The following is a 22,465-nucleotide window of genomic DNA, read 5'->3' on the forward strand; positions in this document are numbered from 1 at the left end:
TCAGCAACAGCAATGGCAATGATTACAAGGGTTAGCTTACAAAACTAAGAATTTGAGGGATTTTTAACAGTTCAGTCTAAACCACACCAACTTTTGTTTAAGCTCCGCTCACTCCCAGATTTATCTGAATACAAACACGAATAAAAATCATTTGGTTGGTGAACAAATACAGATACAAATACAAATAGTAGCATCTCTGATCATCCCTAGAATGAGGCGACCATCATGTCTGCAGACTGGAATTATTTTAAATTGCAGAGAGAAAGCAGCAGTTACCTGCATTGCTTAAAATACAAGTGTTTCAAGGGGTGGCAGCAACAGAGCTGCTTTCAATGTTTGTGTATTGGAAAGGTATTTTGTTTTTAAATATACTAACAATGACAAAAACTATATAAAACAAATGCAGCCACGCTTTAAGAAATTAATTCTTAAAGTATTAATCTTATCTTTCCTTGCTTAGTTTTGTTTTACTAATTTTAGATTGATCAGACTGATGCTGGTAGTATGCAGCTGTTTACTAATGACACAAATATTGGATCGGGACTCAGTATTGGCAGATGCTCAATATTAAAGGACTTGGATTGGATCGCAAACAAAACAACAGCTGATCGGGACAGCCATTTAAGGCCCAAATATTTAGGAGAAGTTGTAGCAGAATTACTACATCACATCTACAGTACTGGACAAATGTATGTTTTTTGTTGGGCAGGCTTATCCTGTAAGATTCAATGCAATGTCATTCAAAATGACAGATCAGGTCACATTCATAATGTTTCTCATGTAGTGCTTGTCACAGATCAAAAGCCATCTCTGCTCATTGCTTTATTTGCAAGCACACAACAAAACAGTCACGCAAATAGTTAATTGCTGCCTATAGTACAATTTAAACCTAGGTCAGGCTACAAGAACTAAATGACTGGTCTTGAGTAAATGCTTGTTGTCCCGTCGGAAAGCTGTGGCACACTACACAACCGAGATGGGTTGTCACACACATGAAGATGAGGTATCACACATTACCTGATTCTGTCATTCAAAAACATTTTCCCATCCATCCAGAACAGTTCACTGTGAATGCAGTTACAAAATAGGTGCTCTATCATTTCTTGCTCCATGGTAGAGAAACTACAGCTTACATTACAAATGCATTTTGAAGTGATATGATTATAAGGATAATATTGATGAAGAATTGTGTATAAGCCTTCTTTCACTGAATTTAGAATTGTATATTTAGGTGGGTTGATCCAGGCACATTGTCATTTTCAATGGGATTTATTACCATACAGTAAATAAAATTGCATAGCAAAAAAAAAAGTGGAGCAAGTGGAGTTGGAAATCTCTACTGAAGTAAATTATCTATATGAGTGGGAGTCTCTTCTGGTTCATTCTCTTTTTCTTCACTCTTGAGCTAAACTCCTGTTGGCTGGTGCCAGGATCACTGTCAGATTTCAGTCTTGGCAAGTCTTGGACCGTTTCACACTACTCAAGTCCAGCCAGACTGGCCCGACGAAATCACACACATTTTACAAAATCTTATTAGGCTGTGACTGGTCTGGAGTCATCGGTCAGTCTTGAGCACATTCACACTACAGGGATGGTCCAATCAGGCTTAGAATGTGTTAAAAATCATAAAGTGTGACCTAGCCTTTAGGCTCTTTGTATGCAGATCCTTCTCCTCATTATGTAAACTAGTGGTTCCACTGTCATGCATGGTCTGCCAGGCTATTCAATGACAAAGAAGCAAAGAGAGAGCGCTCCACCCCTGAGAAAAGGTATGAAACCTTGAGTAGGATATCCAGAAATGTGAAAGCTTAATGTTTTAATGTGAATTAGAGCAGTGATCTCTCTATTTTACACATCTTTTATCAAATCAATCCTCATATTCTCCATAGAAGAGGATTTGGAAACCTAAGAAAAACCTAAGAAAAACAACTGTAAAAACAGTATTGTGTTCAACTTGAACTTGATCAATTTAAGAACTTGCCTCAGTCGTGTTTCTTTTACAATAGAAAACATTATATAATACATTCTGATTTGTCCCTTGTCATTGCCTGTTAGTGTATAAGTAATTTACCAGGCTAAAGCATACCATCACATTATTACAGTATGACATCATGTAATGCCTGTGAAAAAGTGTGGAGAGCAAAAAAGAGCAGGTATTTGTATGTCCCCGTTATCCGGCTTCATAGGAATTAAATCTCACCGGCATCCTTTGAATCATGGAATGCTGTATTTTATTTTCATTGCTGTTCCTTTCTTGAGAGTGACTATGTTTGCACAGTATTTGTGAAGTGTGCAATCAAAACTGATGAGGAGCATTGCCAATGACTCGTGATTATGGCAATTAGCCTTCCAGTATTGATATGAATGAATCAGGGGAGAATTCTGTTGTATTGGGAATGATGAACAAACAGCAAAAGGAATTGCCACCCAGCACACACAAATAGAAGCCTGCTCGACAATTCAGCACCACAGTGATGAAAATGGGAAGAATAACTTTCACCATCTGCCAGTGCAAACTGGAGGGAAATGCCTGCATACTAAGCACCAGGCATCCAACAATGGAAGTTGATGACACCCCACAGAAATTGCCTGAGACAGTTGATTACTACACTGCCCATGATGGTGTTTTTCCACATCCTGGAAATTGCAGTCATCAAGGCACATGTTTTATACAAACAGTGCATAAGATGATCAGCTGGTATCAGTTCTTCCTACAACTGGCGATGGCAAAGTTCATAAAGGCCAGGGAATCAGTGTATGGAGGATCAAAAACTGCTACATTAAAAATGAATCGCAAAATTCTTCATTATTTACTGTTCTGCTTGGAATAATAATGGCGCAATAAAATGTTAAAGTGAAGGTTTAATTATAAATAGCAAAATTGAAATTCAAAGAGAAATAGAAAAGGTGCCACTGTAGCCTCTCCATCTAAGGCCGGCCCTCACATGGCACTGACTGATAAGAGGGCCAAATTGAAATGGTAAAAGCCAAATGAAAATGGGAAATAGAAATGTGAAAAACTGAATATTTTGAGCTTTTGAATTTAACACTTTGTTTAGATGAGGCTCAGTGGTTGGCATTGCTTCAATGCAAGAAGCACCTGGGCTTGATTTTCGGCCCCAGCCTTTTTGTGTGCCTTTTGCATTTTCATGGACAAGCAAGTCAGGGGGATTGGAGACTCTAAATTGCCTATATTGTCAATCTGTGTTAGCTCTGCAATGAACTGGTGACCTGTCGAGGGTGTCTCCTTGCCTTCCGCCCAGTGCATGCTGGGACATGTTGGGCTAACCCTAAACCCTAAAAAGGATTTAGCAGATACAGAAAATTCTATTTCTCTTTTGAATTTAAAGGCATACTGAGTAGGATTTTGCCAGTTGTGGCTTGTAAACACAACTTTCAAAGTTGACCCTTCCTCCCTAGCTCAACAAGACGCAAAGCAAATGCCCCTTCTGAATGCGGTTGCCAGAACGGTACAAAACGGAAGAACAGTAGGGCGAAAACACCAAGCACACAAGTCTCGTTCCAAAACGAGAGTGAATCTGGGGTTGGCTTTCACCCATTAGCGAGTATTGAAGGACAGAATGGGGATGAAGAGCGATGCAGAGTTGGCCTGTTTTCTGTTTGACAGGTAGGTACCGGTTAACTTAGCTAGATATGTAGCTACCATAGCCATAGCCAGCATGGCTTTTAGATATGAAACGATTCAGCAGTGGTTTTGGTTGCAGGCGGACACACCCATTGCTAAACGGTTGACGCCCAGAAATGTCCCAAACATTCAGAAATAAGAAAATCCAGGCAGAAGGCAGGGTCTCTGCAGACACACACTGTCACAGACTAGCAATGGGCCATAAGTAATGATTGAGTAGGATCATTTTTATAGAATAAAAAAAAAATTGAATAATCAATCAGTGCCAACACAAAACTCGGTGAAAAGAAAATGTTTTATTGTTCTCTTGCTTCTACTATCAGGAAATGTTCAACCTAACCCTGGCCCAGATTTTAATTGTTTGAGTACCCCTTGTGATTTCAAAGCTAGATCTGGGCTTGGTATTATTCACCTAAATGTCAGAAGTCTACTTCCTAAATTGGATCTAGTGAAAATCTGGGCAAAATCATCTGATACTGATATTCTTGTTTTGTCTGAAACTTGGCTAAACAAATCTATCACAGACAAAGACATTGCAATTAAGGGTTACAATGTTTTTCGTTGTGACCGTCCCAGAAAAGGTGGTGGCGTTGCCATTTATATAAAAAAACAAATTTCATGCTACCCTCCTATCATCAGTATCTTTCAGCAGATAATTTGAACTTCTTGCCTTGAAATTGTAACTTCTTAAGGGCCATTTTATCACTGTTGTAGGTTGTTATAGACCCCCCTCAGCAAGCAGTGAGGCTTTATCATCGTTGAGTAAACAACTATCAACCTTAGATTTTAATGAGATTCTTCTTGCTGGAGATTTTAACTGGGACTGGTTGTCCTCTGTCTCTGACAGTTTTAAATCTACCTGTGACTCATTTAATCTTACACAACTAATTAATAGCCCAACTCGTCCGAATCTTAAATGCCCAGAGAAATCCTCTCTTCTTGATCTATTTTTAACAAATGCTTCTCATAAATATTCGGATATTGGTATTTTTGCAAATGATATGAGCGACCATTGTGTTATAGCTACAGTCAGACAAGCTAAGCTCCCAAAATCAAGACCACAAATTGTTCTTAAATGAGATTTTAAGCATTTCTGTGAGCAAGCTTTTCATCATGATTTGTGGGACTTTGACTGGAACAAGATCTCTCTCATTAATGATGTAGAACTGGCTTGGAAATACTTTCATGATGCTTTTACTAATATTATAAATAAACATGCTCCCTTGCGCAAATTTGAGTGAAAGGCCGAAACAATCCTTGGTTTTCCCCTCAGCTGTCCAGTCTACTAAAAGAAAGGGATGTTGCCTGGGCTAAGGCCAGAAAATCCAAATCCCAGGCTGACTGGCTGATTTTTAGACAACTCCGAAATCGCTTTACCTCTCTCATCAAAAAGGCTAAATCTGAGTTCTACCTTTCTAAAACTACTAGTAACTTAAATGATCCTAAGAAATTTTGGAAACTAATAAAATCTTCATTTGGGAGTGTAACCACGAATGAGTTGCCAGCCTGCACTGTAAAAGACTCATGTACTCTAACTGATAAATCAGCCATTCTTAACTGCTTTAATGAACATTTTGTTTCTTCAGGTTCTTTATTTGAGTCTTTACATCCAGATCCAAAACCTAATGAGCAGAGGGTTTACTCTTCACCACCCCCAATTAATTCTATGGTTCAACCATTCAATCTTACTCCTCTTGATGTGATAGAGCCTTAAAGCAATTGGATCCTAATAAATCTGCAGGTCCTGACAAGCTTGATCCTTACTTTCTCAAGTTAGCTGTAGACTTTATAGCAGAACCTCTGACTCATATGTTTAATCTTACCCTTTCCAACAATGAGATTCCTAACATATGGAAATCTGCCTATGTTCTCCCTTTGCTGAAAGGAGGTGATCCCTCAGTTGTTAATAACTACAGGCCGATCTCTAAATTATGTGTTTTAGCTAAAGTCCTTGAAAAGTTTGTTAGTGAACAACTTAAAGAATTTTTAGACACAAATGGTATTCTATCAGTCAGGCTTTGGAAAACAACACAGCACAATAACCGTTGCTATTAAAGTGGTGAATGACATTATTGAGGCACTGGACTGCAAAAAATATTGTGCGGCTCTTTTTATTGATTTGTCCAAGGCTTTTGACACAGTTGACCATGTCACCTTGGTGGATAGACTCTACAATATTGGCTTATCTGGGCATGCTGTAAGTTGGTTTTCAAATTACTTGTCAGCTAGAACACAATGCATCCAGTTTGCTGGGTCTTCCTCTTCCTTCCTCCCTGTATCAAAGAGCGTGCCCCAGGGTTCCATACTAGGACCACTGCTGTTCTCCATATATGTAAATAATCTTTGTGATAATTTATCAAATGCTGTGTTTCATTTTTATGCAGATGATACAGTTATCTATTGCTCATCCCCTTCAGTAGTACAAACCCTTGAATTCCTGCAGTCTGCCTTTGATGTTGTTCAGTCCCATTTGACTCAATTTAAGCTGGTGTTAAATGCAGACAAATCCAAATTCATGCTATTTTCAAATGGCAAAGAGTTACCATCTAATCTTCCTAAGATCTCAACTGCTCAAGGGGTTGAAATTGAAATGGTCACAACATATAAGTATTTAGGTATTATTATTGATCAGAATTTGTCGTTCAAATCACGCATTGAAAACCTTGTTTCCAAGCTGAAACTTAAATTAAGTTTCTTTTTTAGGAATAAATCCTGTTTCTCCCTCCAGGCAAGGAAACACTTGATTTCGGCAACTTTTTTACCTTTATTGGACTATGGCGATCTGCTCTTTATGAATGCACCTGACCAGTGCCTAAAGAAGTTGGATACTGTATACCATTGTGCTTTACGTTTTATTACTGGCTGTGGCAATCTCGTACACCACTGTACTCTGTATGCTGCTGCTAAGTGTCCATCTCTGTATGTCCGCAGACTTTCGCATTGGTTGGCTTTTATATATAAATCTCTCCTTGGGCTGGTTCCTCCTTATCTGTGTACATACATGTGTAAAAACCAAAATCAATATGGCCTGCGCTCTCACGATATTCTACAGATGTTGGTCCCCAGAGTTAGAACAGAATTAGGCAAAAATACGCTTTAAATACGCTGCCCCTTCTTCCTGGAATAATGTACAGAAGGACCTGAAATTGTCAGAGCTGATTACTATGGGGGAATTTAAGTCAATTTTAAAGGATCGAGAAAATTGACTCTTGGTCAATGTGATTGCTCCTAAATTTTCACTGAAATCGTTTTAGAAAATTGTACCTGTTTATGCATCATAACTGGATTTTTGTCCTTGACCTTGTATTGCATATTAACTGGATACTGTGTTCTCTCGTTTGTAGTGTGTGACAGTTGTATTTGTCTGTTTGTATTGTTTGTGTCTATTGTTGTAACAACGTTTATGCTGCTCTCTTGGCCAGGTCACTCTTGAAAAAGAGATTTTAATCTCAATGAGGCTTTTGCCTGGTTAAATAAAGGATATATATATATATATATATATATATATATATATATAATCTAATATAATATAATTCTGTCCGGCTCGTACTCTTTTTGTTTTGGAACAAAACTCCCCTCTTCTCTACTACTTCTCATATTGATTGAATAATTAATTGAACTGTATGCATCTGTGTATTTGAGTGTAATTTCCGCCTTGAGCAACATAACGCTGATGATGGCTTATAGCTGAAACGTTATAGCCGTTGTTTGTGCTCACTAGCTGCCCATTTATTAAAAAGACAAAAGGACTGAGTGCTGGCTTTTCTTTCTACAAATATCAGTTTTGGCCATGCACCTGAGGAGGATCTTTTTTTGATCGAGTTGTGCTCGCACTTGGCGGAATTTGGACTCCCCTCCCATTGGAATTTCAAGACACTCCCAATCTCCCTCCCCCACCTACTGCCCACCCATTCCTTTCTCCAAACATTGCAGCTGCTCAACGATGGAGGACTGTGCTACGAGGGAGTGACCAGTATCGCAAGACACTTCAGCTATGACTGCTAAAAGGGCTCACTTTCAAGAATCAATCAAAATAATCAATATATCATATATTCTCACCTTACTGATGCTGCCATTATAAATCTTACAAAATCAACATATGTAATTATGCAAAACATTCTCTAACTAAAAGAAGAGAAAGTCATTTGAGGTCACGGGGCACTGAACACGTGATTCCTCTCAGTCTCATTTGATGGGTGTGGACTTTTCCAGCATGAGAACAAAACAGATCTCTCTCATCCAACTGCGCCTGGCCTGGCTCAAATGTTAGTCTGCATGATGTCCCTGCAGATAATTACAAGCAGCTTGATGCCTTTCTTCAAATGAATCTGCAAAAGTCATCACTGAGTCATCACTCATGAAAATGGAAATCAGAACCATCAGCACAGCGTTGTTGGCTGTGGTCACAACATTGCAATACAGCAATTTTATACAGGCAGATACTTTTAAAAGTGCAGCAGTTCTAATACACTATAATTAAAATTTACCACCTAATTTGCATGGAGAATTACAGTATCTGTTTTCCAGTGTGCTGCTGTAGCATAAAGCGTGGCTCATCACCACCGCGGCCAACATTTTACCACCAGATGGCGATGTGATAAGAGGTGACAGACATCGCTGCATTTCCCGGTAGCCAAATCGAGAATAGCAGCTGAATTCAACGTAAACCGTTTGGGACTTGTGTGGCACCATTTATGTTCGGTTCCACACTTCACCCGCACTGCAACACAAACACATATCTATGCCAACAACAGTCCAGATCCAAAGTTCATTTTTACCTGCTTCACCTGTAGTATAATCATTTTATGAATTCCTAATGTGGTTGGGTTGATGGTAACAGACCAAGCAAAATTGGCTTAAATGCTTCCACTCAGCACATGTAGCAAGTTTCACAATGATTAGACAAAGTACGAAAGAAAAGTGTTCATGCCCTTAGAGTGTCCCGCTGAGACTAATTGGGGTAAAGACATGGATTCATCCTGGTGGGCAGACACATGAAAACAGACACATTACGTCTCCACAAATGTGTTATGGAGTAACAGTGCTTGAGATATTTGAGCTTGAGATATGGACTGTAATTCTATGAAGCACAGTACAAACAAATCTTCCATAATCATATATCAATTAACAAAGCAGGTAAGAAATGAGGGGGTAAGGATGCTCTTAATCAGCTTGATTCTCAATCACTTTGCCATCCGGTTCGCCACAATCGTCCCTTACAAGATACAACGCTGCACTGTTTTCCTTTGTAAAGTGGACATCAGGTAAAGTTCATTGGCTTACAGTCACATAGAAGATGCTCATTGCTCTGACACTCCCTTATGTGACAAGCTTGACGATGCAGACCTCACCTTCTACTTTCAACACCGATGTCCGCTGTAAAACACACACTGCCGATCCAATCCTGCTAAAAGGCCCCACTCATTCCAAATTGCAGCTGCAAGAGTTGAATGAATTGTAAAAGACTCTCTAACTTGGCAACATTTCTATCTGCCTTCAAGGACTCTCTACAGGCATTCTTTCATGTACTTACAGCTGGGTTCCAGCTCAATAACAGCACTAACAAATCTTTTTTGATAGTGCTTTTGTTTGTTTTATTGGCTTTCAGCTCTGTCTTGATTGTTCTTGCTCATCTTAAGTCTCCAATACCATGTCTGTTGCTCCCAGATGTACACTGTCTCTTATGTTATTTATATTTGAATTAACACTTGTCTTGGCCTTAGTCTGTTCTGCTGTGCTTCATATTGCTCTTCTGCCCACATTTCTGCTGGCAAATTGTTTATTGTCCTTTGTTCCCTCTCTGCAGTTTGTTTTGTCTTTACTCTCAATATTGAGTGTCCCATTACGTTTTCATAAAAGGAGGAGTTTATAAAACTGACACTGCATATTGATAATCATTGACTTTCCAATTGGAATGTGTTATATTTACTATATTTGAATATATGTCTTATATTGTCAAATTACTTCTCCTCCAGCAACAACATGCTATTCAAAAGCTGAGTATTTGTATATAATGCATGCAGCTACCTATAAAAATATAAGAAATTAAAATTGACCTGAGCAACACAATGCAAATCAAATGTTCTCTTTTTAAGTTATGGTGTCCCATGCTCACACAGTTTAAAGCCAGACAGCTGACTTCTACCTGTAGCTGTTATCAGACAATGGAACCTAAATGGAAGCATCCCGGCACATCAGCTGGGATGATAAGACAATGGTAAAATGGATGATCAGACGATAAGAAATGCTTGAAGCATGAGTAAAAAGATATGAAAAATGAAAGGCCAACTGAAATCACCGCCATCTCTTCACCTTATCACTAATATAAAATATCACATAGGCTACATAAATGCATGAGTAAGCTTCATTTCTTGGATTACGACCATTCCAAGCTATTGCTTTTGATCAAGGTAATGGAGTGCGCTGTTTTTTTTAAATGTATTTCTTTTCTTTTTTTATTACGGTATAGCCTATCAAAGAGACTTAACCTGACCTTGATTGTGCTTTAGACAGAAAACAAAACTACGGGGCAATAATTTCAGTCATCAAAAACTTGGGAATGTATTTATTATGGAATATTTATCAATACACAGGATAAGATGTTACTATCCCTTGTGCCATAATTATGTGTGCCATATATTATATTGGTCATAAACATTGTGCTATGAAAGATGATGCGGTATATGATAGGTAATGAATCCTCTCTGTTATAGCGTAGCTTAGATGATATGTGGTTATTTATAAGTTTTAAAAAAGGATTTCTCCAGCAATTACAGCTCATCACAGGTTTGTTATTGCAACCCACTCACTGATCTTTTATGTATTCATATGTCCTGTGACAATATAATGTGCTAAAAGTTACTCTTTGAGCATTGATGAATACATCTTTGTTTGTTTGTTTGTTTGTTTATTTATTTAAGAAGGGACAATGCACATTAATTAACATGAGCACTTAAGTCCATCATGTAAAAGTGCCAGATTTAGCCGTACAGGCTAGTTTTCATCTGCAGTCCCTGGCAGGTTGAAAAACATATAAAAAACATTAAGAGAAAACATACATGAACACATAGGCACATAAACACATAAACACAGGCAAAAGCACATAAACATAGACAAATAGTAAAACAATGACATAACCACTACTCCAGATTATGACAGCAGTCCCTGGCAGGTTGATATTCCATTACTATTTTTTTCATTTTAATCAATTGTGGCAACTCCTTGGTCTCGGGGATCATCATTTGTTTGTTTGCTGTTTCAAGCCTTCAGGGAGGGTAATAGAAAGTAGTTTTTGCCTGACGGAGGATCACCATAATTCATAAGAGACGTAAAAATCCCTCAAACTAAAAAAAAAAGGAGCCAATTAAGTCAAAGCACAGCAGTGGCACGAGAGTGAAGAGGATGACTTCATTTGAAATAACATTTTGTACTGGGAGAGGATTAGGCTGTTAGAGAAGAGTGGACACTTACTAATTGGAATGCTGGTTTCATATTGTTTGGAAATATAGTCGCCTTGAAATAACAAGATTGACAACATGAGAAAAGAGCCAGTGGAGAAAGCCTGTAATGCTACATGACTGTGAAAGCTGCCTTTTTGTGAGGAGAGAAAAACACTATTTTTGGAGACAACAAAGATGTAAAAAAAAAAAAATCTGTCTGATATGTCAATTTATGTGTTTTAGTGCCATGTGCATCTGCTCAACTCTCTAATGGAATTCTAAAAGATTTAAATGTATTTATCCTCACAAACTCACTGCCTTTGGAAGAAACTCAGCAAGCCCACGTATGGAATAGTTTCATCTCATTAAATGTTATTTTCTCTGTAACAATACTGGTGGAAACATATTTTAACAGAACTGTTTTTTTTTTTTTTATGTAACAAAGGTCAACCATCTACAAGATGTGCATTTTTATGTTTACAAATTGCTCTTCCATCTACATCAACTTCAAATAAGAAAGCATTGCAATAAAACTAGGTATTGGTTTGACTGAATTTTGAAGGACGGACCAGAGACATTTGCCTGTGGACTGAAGACAACCTTTTGAAACACAAACTGTTCTTATGATCACATTTAACACCACGGTTTATACAGTGAACTCTAAAAGTATTTTGACAGTGTTACATTTTTTGGCTCTATATTACTACTTTAGATGTCAAACTACCCAATGACATTGATCTTACAGTGCAAACTGTCAGCTTTAATGTGAGAGTATTTTCACCTTTATTAGATGAAATATAAGAAAATGCACCCAAAAAAAAACCCCTCTATATCAGGGTTCCCAAAGTATTTGGTGTTTTTGTCTCTGGATGAACATGCATTATGAACTTAACAACATTATAAAATGCAATAGTCAGACCATAAATAGTTTTTTCAGATACTCTTTTCTTCTGATCTATAGTAACATCAAAATATAGTCAAATATAAGGACTTATATGGGAGGTGGCAATTGAATCCAACCCTTCTTAAGAGCCTTCAAACATTCACAATTAAAAAGTGTTCTAACATACATAGCCTACATACATACATTTATTTTTGGGCTGAGATGTAGGCACAGCACCATACGTTGATGTCATTGCCCTGATGTTAAACATTTTAAAGTGCACCTGCCTGGAGGCTTGGCCCGGACGGCTCAGCCATCACTAGGGACACCTAGTCTTGTTTTTGTCTACTTTCACTTTTGTTTGTTTGTTTGTTTTTTACCTATTCTCATCTGTATGCATTATTCTTTTTGAAATACTTATTATCTTCACAACACTTTTAACCATTGCTATCATATTTGCAACTTGTTATTAATATGTTGCTATCTGGTATCAAACCTCCTAAATTAATAAGATCTGCTGTAAATCTCAAGACAATGTACTGTAAATTTGCATAATCATAAAGATAGCATGTAAGCCAATGAAAGGGGAATCAAAGTGTCATTGCATTAAGGTTACTTCAGGGTCAATAGATAAGCAGCAAGGGGACTGAACTTCCTGAAGAAACTTGATCTCTGATTTGGCTTCATTCTAGACGTGTGTGTGCTCTATCTTTAACTACTCTGGAGTAGAACTGTTTTCTTTTTCACATTTGAGTCAACGCTGGCCCGATCCAACAATCGAAACCGCTGTGAAATTTTTGTCTCCTGTGCAGCTTAAAGGTGTAATGACGCACAGCTGTCTGCCTACAAGCCACTTTGAATTTAAACATATAGAGTGAGAGAGACAAGAGCTGAGCACCCAGTTAACCGAACTGAGTCACCACAATGTGACAATGTAACCAGACAACCAGAGATTCGTCACAGTGACGTAACAACTTACACTGTGACAACCGGAAAATATAAATTCCAGGATCCATTGCTACAACGTAACTTAGTAACATAGTAAGTTGCTAGTCCATGCATTGGACCACAAATTGTTAATCATTCAAATTTAATCATCGATAACACCATAATAAACTACTGTCCAAGTATTGTTTGGGATAGGAAAGTCTATAACTGTAATGTAAATACTTAAGCAATATTACACGAGAGGGAGTGCTGTTGTACTATATATAAGCACGGCTGTGATTCGGTAGATAATCACAGCCTATGTGTGAACGCAGCCTAATCAAGGTTATATTAGAACACATGTGAAGCAGAGTGATACCTATAGTAAAAAGTCCCAGTGCTGTTATACTGTATCAGCACTCATGGAATGCCTCTTGTCCAATCAAATTACTTGACCGGAACTAACTGTTGTATAATATTGCAATAGTAAAGCTTACAATATATACATTATGTGTAACAAAAGACTTACAGTGTCCCTCACTCGTGTGTGTGATGGAGTCCTTCAGTCAGTCAGTGCCAGCAAAGCCACACCGCTGCACTTACTGCTATATGGCAACTCTCTTGGCCAATGGATTACTACAGATAGCAACCAGGGTTACGATTGTATTTAATATCAAAACAACATGAATCAACTGTTGTAGAATCATGCATTGACATGTAACTGTAACTATGTAACTAGTAATGTCTGTGTAGCTTCATTTCAGTCATCCAGATAGTAAGATGTCGAAATAAAAATGTAAAACAAAATCCGATCAAAATCCGATGAAGCCTCTCGGATAAGTGGTGAAACATCTTCAACTCTTAATTTTAAGTCTAGTGGATTTTGTTTTTATTTTTTTTATATGTAACTAGCATTGCAGCTAACAGCTGTTGACAATGTTAACTAGTCTAAAGCCACAAGGTTTTACCTAACGAGAATCATTTCCATAACAATTACTGAACAGCTGGTCATGTACTCGCCTCCAAGAACACAGTCAGCAGCTGCGTTCAGCATCGTCAGAGAGGATAAGACCGGAATTCGGCAATTTTGCCTTCAAAACAAAAGCATAAAATTTATCACTTTTGAAAAAAAATTTTTTGGGGTGTATACAGAACATTTTGGAACATAGCATTGGTTGTATTGGTTGTCTCTATTTTCAGTTTGGGACTTTGAATTACTTAAAAATTAAACTTTGAAAACTCTGTCCTTTTTCTTTTATTATGATCACACAAATTACACACTAGAAGAATAAACAAAAAATGACTATAATATAAAGACTGGGTAAATTTCCCAGTTAAACATTTTCAATTGGGAGATTAGAATTATCTTGGTCTATATCTTCATCTACAGTAGGTGATTAGTGAATCAAGAACATACCAGTAAATTATTAATTATAGAAAATGTTTATCCTCTCATTGGGTTTCTTCATAATTTACAGTTAATCTGAACAACTAGCCTGTCACCGGATGATAATTTGACTGGTAACATTAGATATTTACAATCAGAACACGCAACTACAACATGGTGAGTTGGTAAATCTGAAATGGGGAGTGGAGGTTAATAAAATTACTACCATAGAATATAGCCACAACATGTTAGCTCGTAAGACATTAAAATATCAAAAGGTCCAAACAGGTTATGTTGCTGTTACGTAAAACGTTAGCTAGGCAAGCATTCTTCCCACGTTCATAGTAAAAGCAGCACTTTCTCCTGCACAGCCAGTAGCAATTAGAAAGAAGAGAGACTGGTTGGTGATGATGCTGAGGATATGGAGATCCTTCCTATCGGGCTAAGTGACTCATCCTGCCTTCAGCTGTTTGACAGGCAGGCAGAAACCCGCTAGCTTGTTTGTACCTGTCATGTCTGTCACTGAGACCATCATGCTCGATACGCTTACAGAGTCAGTGTGTGCGCCTGTGTGCGCCTGTGTGTGTGTGTGTGTGTCTGTTAAAGGTCTCAGATTTACCTTAAAGATGCAATATTTTCCTGTGGTACTTCAGGAGGAGTCTGGATAAGATAACTGAATAACTCTGTTAAAAGCACATGAATGTTGGGTGACACCATAGATCTCATAAAATGCTAATGGGGAAGGATTTTCTTTTCATGGTTTCTTTTATGGCAGAGTAGACTTCGAAGGCTACACTGTGCTGTAGATACTGCACTGCTTGTCTCTCCATTCTATGACTGGTTCCTGCCAAGCTATCTATTATATCATTTGGAGTAAAGCACTGGCAAGGTGTTCTTTTTTATCATCTCACAAGGAGTCCTTCTTAGAGGACAGAAATAATATTGGCTTGAATTCTCACAAACTGGGTGGTTGTGGGGAGGTCCAGTTACACTGGGACACAATCCATGCAATTAAAAAGAAATGAGCAAATAAAATCAATGTGGATCGCTTACACTGTGGTGTCAAAGGACTCAACAGAGGACAGCACAAGCCTAAATCTTAATTAGTAGGAATAATATGTAAATAGGCACAGCTGAGAAGAGTATGCAATAAGGGAATACAAAGTAATTTGCAAATTGCGTCACACTGGAAGATAGAAAAAGATCATTACTTAACATTAAATCCATGAATATTATACAGGGAATTGTGGTTTTGGGTTGCCATTAATTTTGCGCGCACAGGGTAAGTAATTGCTGAATTTATAATTTCAAACGCAAATTTTCTAATATTATTAAACACAAATTTTTAAATATCTTTCATGCTTTGCCTGTATACTGATGTCACGTGCCTGTCAAGAATGGCTTTGATCATGGTGTGAGTCTAAAACACTGAGGAGGTGGTACAGTAGGGCAGTGAATAATAACATAAATCCTACTCTCTCTCTCTCTCTCTCTTTTTTTTTTCTTCCGAGGGTATTTTAACAAGGTGCTGACAAGAAAAATGATAATGATGTGTCTGTCATGATACGGAGCTGGGTGAATTTGTCATGCTGGCAGGTGACTGATGGTCTGGTGTCATTCATTGGCCAAACCATGAATTCTCTCTCTCTCTCTGTCTTGCTCTCTCTCTTTCTCTCTCTCTTTCTCTCTCTCGCACTATCTCTCTCTCTGTCTGTCATACACACACACACACGCATAAACACACAATGGCTTGAGAATCAGGATGCCAGAAACAATCAGTACAGGTAAAGCAAGTAAATCACGTCCTTCACCAAGTTCATGCTCATTGTTCACTGACAGTGTCTTCCATTTGCAGGTTGGCACACGTCATGAAGCCGTAACTGCAGCCTTTACAAATTGTAAACTACTGTACTGTAGCAATAACTTTGAAATGTATGTTATGCACGCTCTAATAATTTCTCCCTCGTGTTCTGCTTACTGATATATAGGCTGCATCAAAGTATTCACTAAGGTCATGTTTGTTTCGATGCTACGCAGCTTGCAGTAACCAATCCTTGTGATCAGTGACATATTTATTCCATTCTCTCCAGTAACACTAGTAAAAAAGCCACTGTGTGACTTGTCTTGACATCCTAATATCTAAACAGCTTAATGTTATGTGTGGTTATCATGCAGACAGGATACAGCAATTAATTAGATTGCACGCTTTTATTCTCTAGCTTTTAAGTCCTTTTGATTTGCCTGGTTATATGTATGTCTTGTGTTTTTTTCTGGTTGTGTTGATGTTCTATGTTTAGTGTGATTTTATATTATCTAATAGGTTTGTGCAGAACTTTGATCAACTCCTGTTGTTTTTAAATGTGTTTTATTAGTAAATTGGACTTGACTAGATCCATGCCTACAGCTCAAAATGTTTTCTATTTTTATCCATCTATTCTCTCTTATACATTTTAATAGACACTATGTAATAGGGATAGGGAATGTAAGACTAATACTCTAACACAACTCTTGCTGTTTTGAGACAAACAGAATTCTGCCAGTTCTGTAAGAAGGTAGAATTTCAGCTTGTTAAAATTGTTCACATAATTATTCAAGATTGTGCACAATAGGATGAGACAGAGAAAGAAGATGAGTATTATATGGAGTATAACAGTTAAACTTCTCAAAAATCTGAATGTTACTGTTAAGAACAGATTTAAGATTAAATGTCAAATGTCATTGACAACAGCAGCATTATTTGCAAGTACAATTTTGGATCTGTCTTCATTTTGGTGCTATAATTCAATTGCATTCATGTAGCCACAGTATGATGGGAGTCACCTGGCGCGTGTACACACACACACACACACACACTCAATATTGCAAATATTATGTTGTAATTAGCTCTCTGCTCCTCCTATCATGTTGATCATTATGATAAATGATTCTCTTTAAGTGAAAGCTAACACTTTAGATTACTGCTTCCATTCCAAACAATTACATACAATTACAAAAGTTTACCTAATTTGACACTGCTGATTCTGTTGCTACCAATTAGCCTATAAATCACCTGACTATGAAAGAATGTTAACTAGCCAGATTGCAGGATTCAGCACAGTTTCAGAAAAAAGACAACCAATGTCTAATCTGTCTTTCTCAAAATATTCATGGTTTCTGTTCAACAACTCCCTGTATTATACTTTGTTAGAGGCACAAGAGGTAGGTAGTGCATACAACATTCAGGGCTCTAGTTTCGTGATGATGCATGATGGGGCTTTGCGCCGGCAAATTGGCATTTTGGTTGGGTGCCCATTTGGTATTTTGGTGACTCGGCGTGAACTTGACTGCGCCGAAGTAGGAGGTGCAGTAGGGGGTGTGTCAGTATCGATCCAGCAGCACAGTACAATTTTAGCGTCAAGGATCAAGGATTTGCGCTTGCGCCGCCCGCCTGCTCAGACCAGTTTAAAAGCTCAAGGCGCAACTGTGTTCTGTGCTATTTTTGTGGCTTTACCAAGTGATTCGCACATGAACAGATCCTATGCAAAAGCTTACCAACCATTTTGTGGATCATATGTTGGCCAATTTGACTTTGATATAAATCCCCTTCATTCTAACTATATACATTATGGAGGCGTATGCATCATAGATGTCAGGGACTGGCTGGATGCCTCCTCACATAGCCAAACTGTCTCTGCGGTTCACTGGCACCTTCTGTTTGGCTCTTCACCTAATATCATTGAACTGTTTCCTACACTGGGCGACAGTTCTCGTACCACCAGAGCAGCACACTAAGCAAATGTGTTTTCTCCTCCCAATCTAATTTAATTTAAGGTGCTGTATATTCGCTTGTGGCGATTCTGCACCTCCTGCACAAGGACATCAGTTTTCTCTTGAGAGAAGCTTTGGTGGTGGAACTACTCCGGACTGTTCTCTCCATCACTATATTGTCAGCACCGTGGCGCAGAGCGCACAGCATTTAATAGGGAAGGAGAAGAGATGATTTGATTGGTCATGATGACGCCAGGCCCTGCCACACCTTTTTCACGTATTCCTTGTAATCCCACTCTGACTCTAACTACTCTGCAGGTGCATCGCTGGCCATGAAATTACCAAACATTAGTCGCCACGCTCTGCGCCTTTGACTGCACTTTGTGCAAAGATTCAAAAATACCCCCACGAATGATGTCCTTGACTTGGCCAATCAGCAACAAATATTTCACTTCGTTTTGAGCCATAATTGTAGTTCCCCTTTGGCCAATCAGTGTAATTTTGAATGCTGCAATGCAGCGGTGAGATGCGTTATTTCCCCAAGTTTTGTCAAACTGTGTTTATGTATTGTGTAATTTTGAAAATGCTGTAATGGAGCAATGACACGCATCATTCCCCAAAGTCCGATCAATGGTGTCCGAGATATTCTGCGTGATGGACGGACGGACCATGGCCGATCCATAGTCCCTCCCCCGATTTCATTGTGGAGGAAAATAAAACTCGCTCAAAGTTGCAAACCTGAAAGTTGTACACCAGAAGAAGAAAAATCATCTGTTTTCAGTGTCCACTAGGAGGGACCAGAACTGACTTGGCTGTTTGGTATTCTGTTTTTTGTTTAATAAAAGCAGGGCAAAGACAGGGAATAAAAGGTTTTACCTCAGTGACCCTGATTCATACAGACTCTAGTTAAAAACTAGATAAAGGGCCTTGAATCTCCTTTCTCCTGTGGTCTTGCCAATCAATGCTATTGATAGTGACATTTAAGCATGAGCAAAGTCTACAGGTAAATGTCATTGAGTGCTCTTACAAAATGAGGGCTGCACCTTTACAAAGTCTGATGTAACCTTCTCTAATAAATGATGATTTGGGAGAAAGTCAATGAGAGACTGTGTATGGGGCCAATCCATAAATTTCTATAATTTAAAGATGTGCTCCAGTGGTGAGAACTGACCTGTGATACATTTAGAAGTTGTCTCTAAAAGGCAAATCAATATTTCTTGCAAGCTGCATGGTAAGCAAATCGAAATTCTTTAGCAACAGATAATGAATACAAAATGTCAGTAGACATCAAAAAATGAATCTTTCATTGTGAAAATAAACATCCCCAGGGTTCCACATTTCTAATTACAATACCAACAACACTAGAAAGAAAACTAGTGCAAAATTAAAAATCCACTTTCTCTATACCTCAAGGGTGTCTTTGTCTAACCAGATTTATCATTCCATGGCAACAACAGTTTTTCCCATTACTGTCAAGTACAACGTCCCTTTGCGGCAATAGATTTGCCTCCTCACAACTGAACAAGACACAAACTTTTTAACACATGTCATAAAGCTGTGAGACATCTCACTCAGTGCACGGGGGCCTGTGTTGATCTGAGACTTCAGCAGCACGTCATCTGATGATTCCTCGAACGACAGGCCTGTCACAGAACAGCCACCAGCTCAGAAGTGCAGCTCGCCTGACACACAATCTTCAGGGATGTCTCTTAAAAAAACATCGGCCTATTTTTTTTTTATCTGTCGGTGGGGGTGGGAGGGTGGGATTGGGGTACATAACAAATAAAGCATTGGCCTACAAAAGATCCAGAGGGAATGCTCTATGTGCCTCCTTGGTATCCATTTAACAGGAGGGCTTACAGCAGCCAGCTACTTAAGGCCTAACTGAAGTGCTATATTACTCACCAAGCTCAGCTGGAAACACTATAGAAAATGTGTTTGCCTAGGATCTGCTCTCCTTTATCAATCCCAAACAGCAGGGACCAGAGCTTTAAGCTCTATGCCAGGGTTCCAGCGATAGCAAACAACATTTCAGACAGAAAAAAAGGGAATGGTTGCACAAATAAGATTTCAGTTTTGTCTCTGGAAATCCTTTAAAGCTGAATCTAACATAGCACATCCTACTGTATTCCCACAGAGACTATTCAAAGACACCGCCTTGGAAAAGTAACATGCAGACTCAGAAGTCAGAACTCAAGTGTGCACACAGACAGACAGACAAAGGACAGACACGCCTATGCACACACACACCTAACAAAGAAGACAAAGGGAAAGCGAGGAACAGATGCAAGGGCACTCAATTTCAGTGAGAATTTAGTATTTTTTTCTTTTTCTTACCAATGAAGAGGTTCCATTCAGCGTCTAGGTCTGCCTGGTTGGCTAGACAGCCCCTCATAACGTTATGACAGTAGTTGTGGCAGGGTTTCAGCCCCGGCATGCCACGACAGTATGGACAGTACAGCATCTTGGTCAAGGCTCTGATACATGCTGGAACTACATTCACCTATGGAGCAAAGAGAGATTCTTCAGTTACGTCAAGACTTGTCTCATCCAGTTCATTAAGCAGCAATTTCATGATGGCAAAGCTATAAGATTCCTAATGTAACTTGGAGAGAGAAGTTGTGATAAAATACAGTAGTGTTGCATGCCACAAGTGCCCTCTTGAGACATTTTCATATTGTACACAACAGAGTTTTCCACAGCAAACATTGTACAACACATTCAATGTAGATGTAGCATCACAGAGCAATGGTAAAGAATTCAGTTCCCATTTCAAACTTCGGCTGGAAAAGTCAGAAGCTTTTTCGACTTCTGACAAACATCTCCACACTACATCACATCTCCTGAAGCTTGCAACGTGAAAGCCCACCAGATAAAATGGTATGACAGGATGAGGTTTACAACTCTGTCCATCCTGATTCTTTCTGAAGGCTGTGTCTTTTGTTGTTGGGCCATGTCATTGTGCTGGCTTGAGTGAAAGCGACAGGATTCTCACATCTGCTTCCCTTCAGAGGTGGGGATGCAGAACGAAGGGTACATCTGATAATTGGCCTGTCAGCCTCTGTATTCATGCCTGACTTTAGATTTTGTCCAGCACACACTCTAGAGACTGCTATGGGAAGTTTGGCAGATAGGTCAGTGGTAGTCATGAGAAGGACCATACAACAGCAGAGTCAGAGTCATGCCCTGCATATAATAGGGTGGCCTGTGGCACAAGAAGCAAACCAAACAAAATGATCTACTCATCAAAGAACTCTGATTTGAACGGACAGTTAAATCAATGAATTGAATACGATTTTAGAGGCTTTCTTAAAGAGTAAGACAACGTTGGAAATGGAGCCATCAGAGCAAAATAGTGATTACTTTTGCATTTTGCATTAGTTTATAATTGATTTTCTATTCTCTTTGATTTAAATGTATGTTAATTTGAGTTGGTATCCAGAGAGGGTTAGCTATTTAGTTTAGTTTCTATTTTAAGAGAATGTTTTGTCTTTTCATGTTATTTAATTTCTGTTTTAGCATTTTGGTTGTCAGGGCCAATTTGAATTTGCTCAAATATTTTATCTGTCAAATAATTCAAAAGAGAACCGCAAGTACACATTGGAGAGATATATTATGGTGTTCATAATTTATAAGAATGTATTATTAATAGGCATGAGTTTCATTAATATTGTTAGAATTTTGTCATATACTACACATTGCAGTTAGTTTGGGAGTCAGAGGTTCTAGATTAGAGACTTTTTTTCGTTGTATCATATAAACAGATAGATAGATAGCTAGATAGATAGATAGATAGATAGACATACGGATAAAAAGAATAGGGAGACAGAGAGTGCAAGGTCTAGTGATATAAATACAAAATAAAAGGGAGAGAGAGAGAGAACTCTTTTATACTGCTTGAAAAAGAAAAACATCAGTGCACTTCTGTAGCACCATGGCAACATGGGAAGCTGTGCTGTGACACTACATTCAGCTTCAGCCTTCTATCTAGTCTGTTTTTAACACTGCAGTTCCTCTTTGATTTTCAATGGTATGATGACCAGACCACCTGTGTGTGTGTGTGTTTGTGTGTGTGTGTGTGTGTGTGTGCGTGCAGGTCTGTGTGTGTGTGTGTGTGTATGTGTGTGAATGAATGAGTGAGTGAGTGAGAGAGATAGAGAGATAGAGAGAGAGGGAGAGAGACAGAGAGAGGGAGAGAGATAGGGAGAGAGAAAGAGAAATATAGTGGGTGGGTAGACAAAGAGATGCAAGTTATTAGAATAGTTCCTTCCACTGCAGCTCAGCATGGAGCAACAGGGATCAAATGAGGCGTCTTTGACATTTGCAATCTGCCAGTGATATCAAGTGATGTCTTGTAAGAGGGGCATTAAACTAGGTTGCAAAGCTGTCAATTCCATCGTTCCATGTCATTCACTAGTATGTGTTGTAGCAAATTG

At 38.6% G+C, this 22,465-nt stretch overlaps 1 protein-coding gene across 1 annotated transcript in view; it reads right to left on the reverse strand.

Moving 5' to 3' along the window:
• The window catches only part of gpc6a (glypican 6a), a 160,391-nt gene that overhangs the window by 45,669 nt on the left and 92,257 nt on the right, over nt 1-22,465 (reverse strand). The window contains exon 4 of the mRNA XM_078283252.1: nt 20,367-20,532. Within this exon, the coding sequence (XP_078139378.1) occupies nt 20,367-20,532 (166 nt within the window). The remainder of the gene's footprint in view (nt 1-20,366; nt 20,533-22,465) is intronic.

Source organism: Centroberyx gerrardi, chromosome 1 (genome assembly GCF_048128805.1).
Source record: "Centroberyx gerrardi isolate f3 chromosome 1, fCenGer3.hap1.cur.20231027, whole genome shotgun sequence".
Taxonomy (NCBI): Eukaryota; Metazoa; Chordata; class Actinopteri; order Beryciformes; family Berycidae; genus Centroberyx; species Centroberyx gerrardi.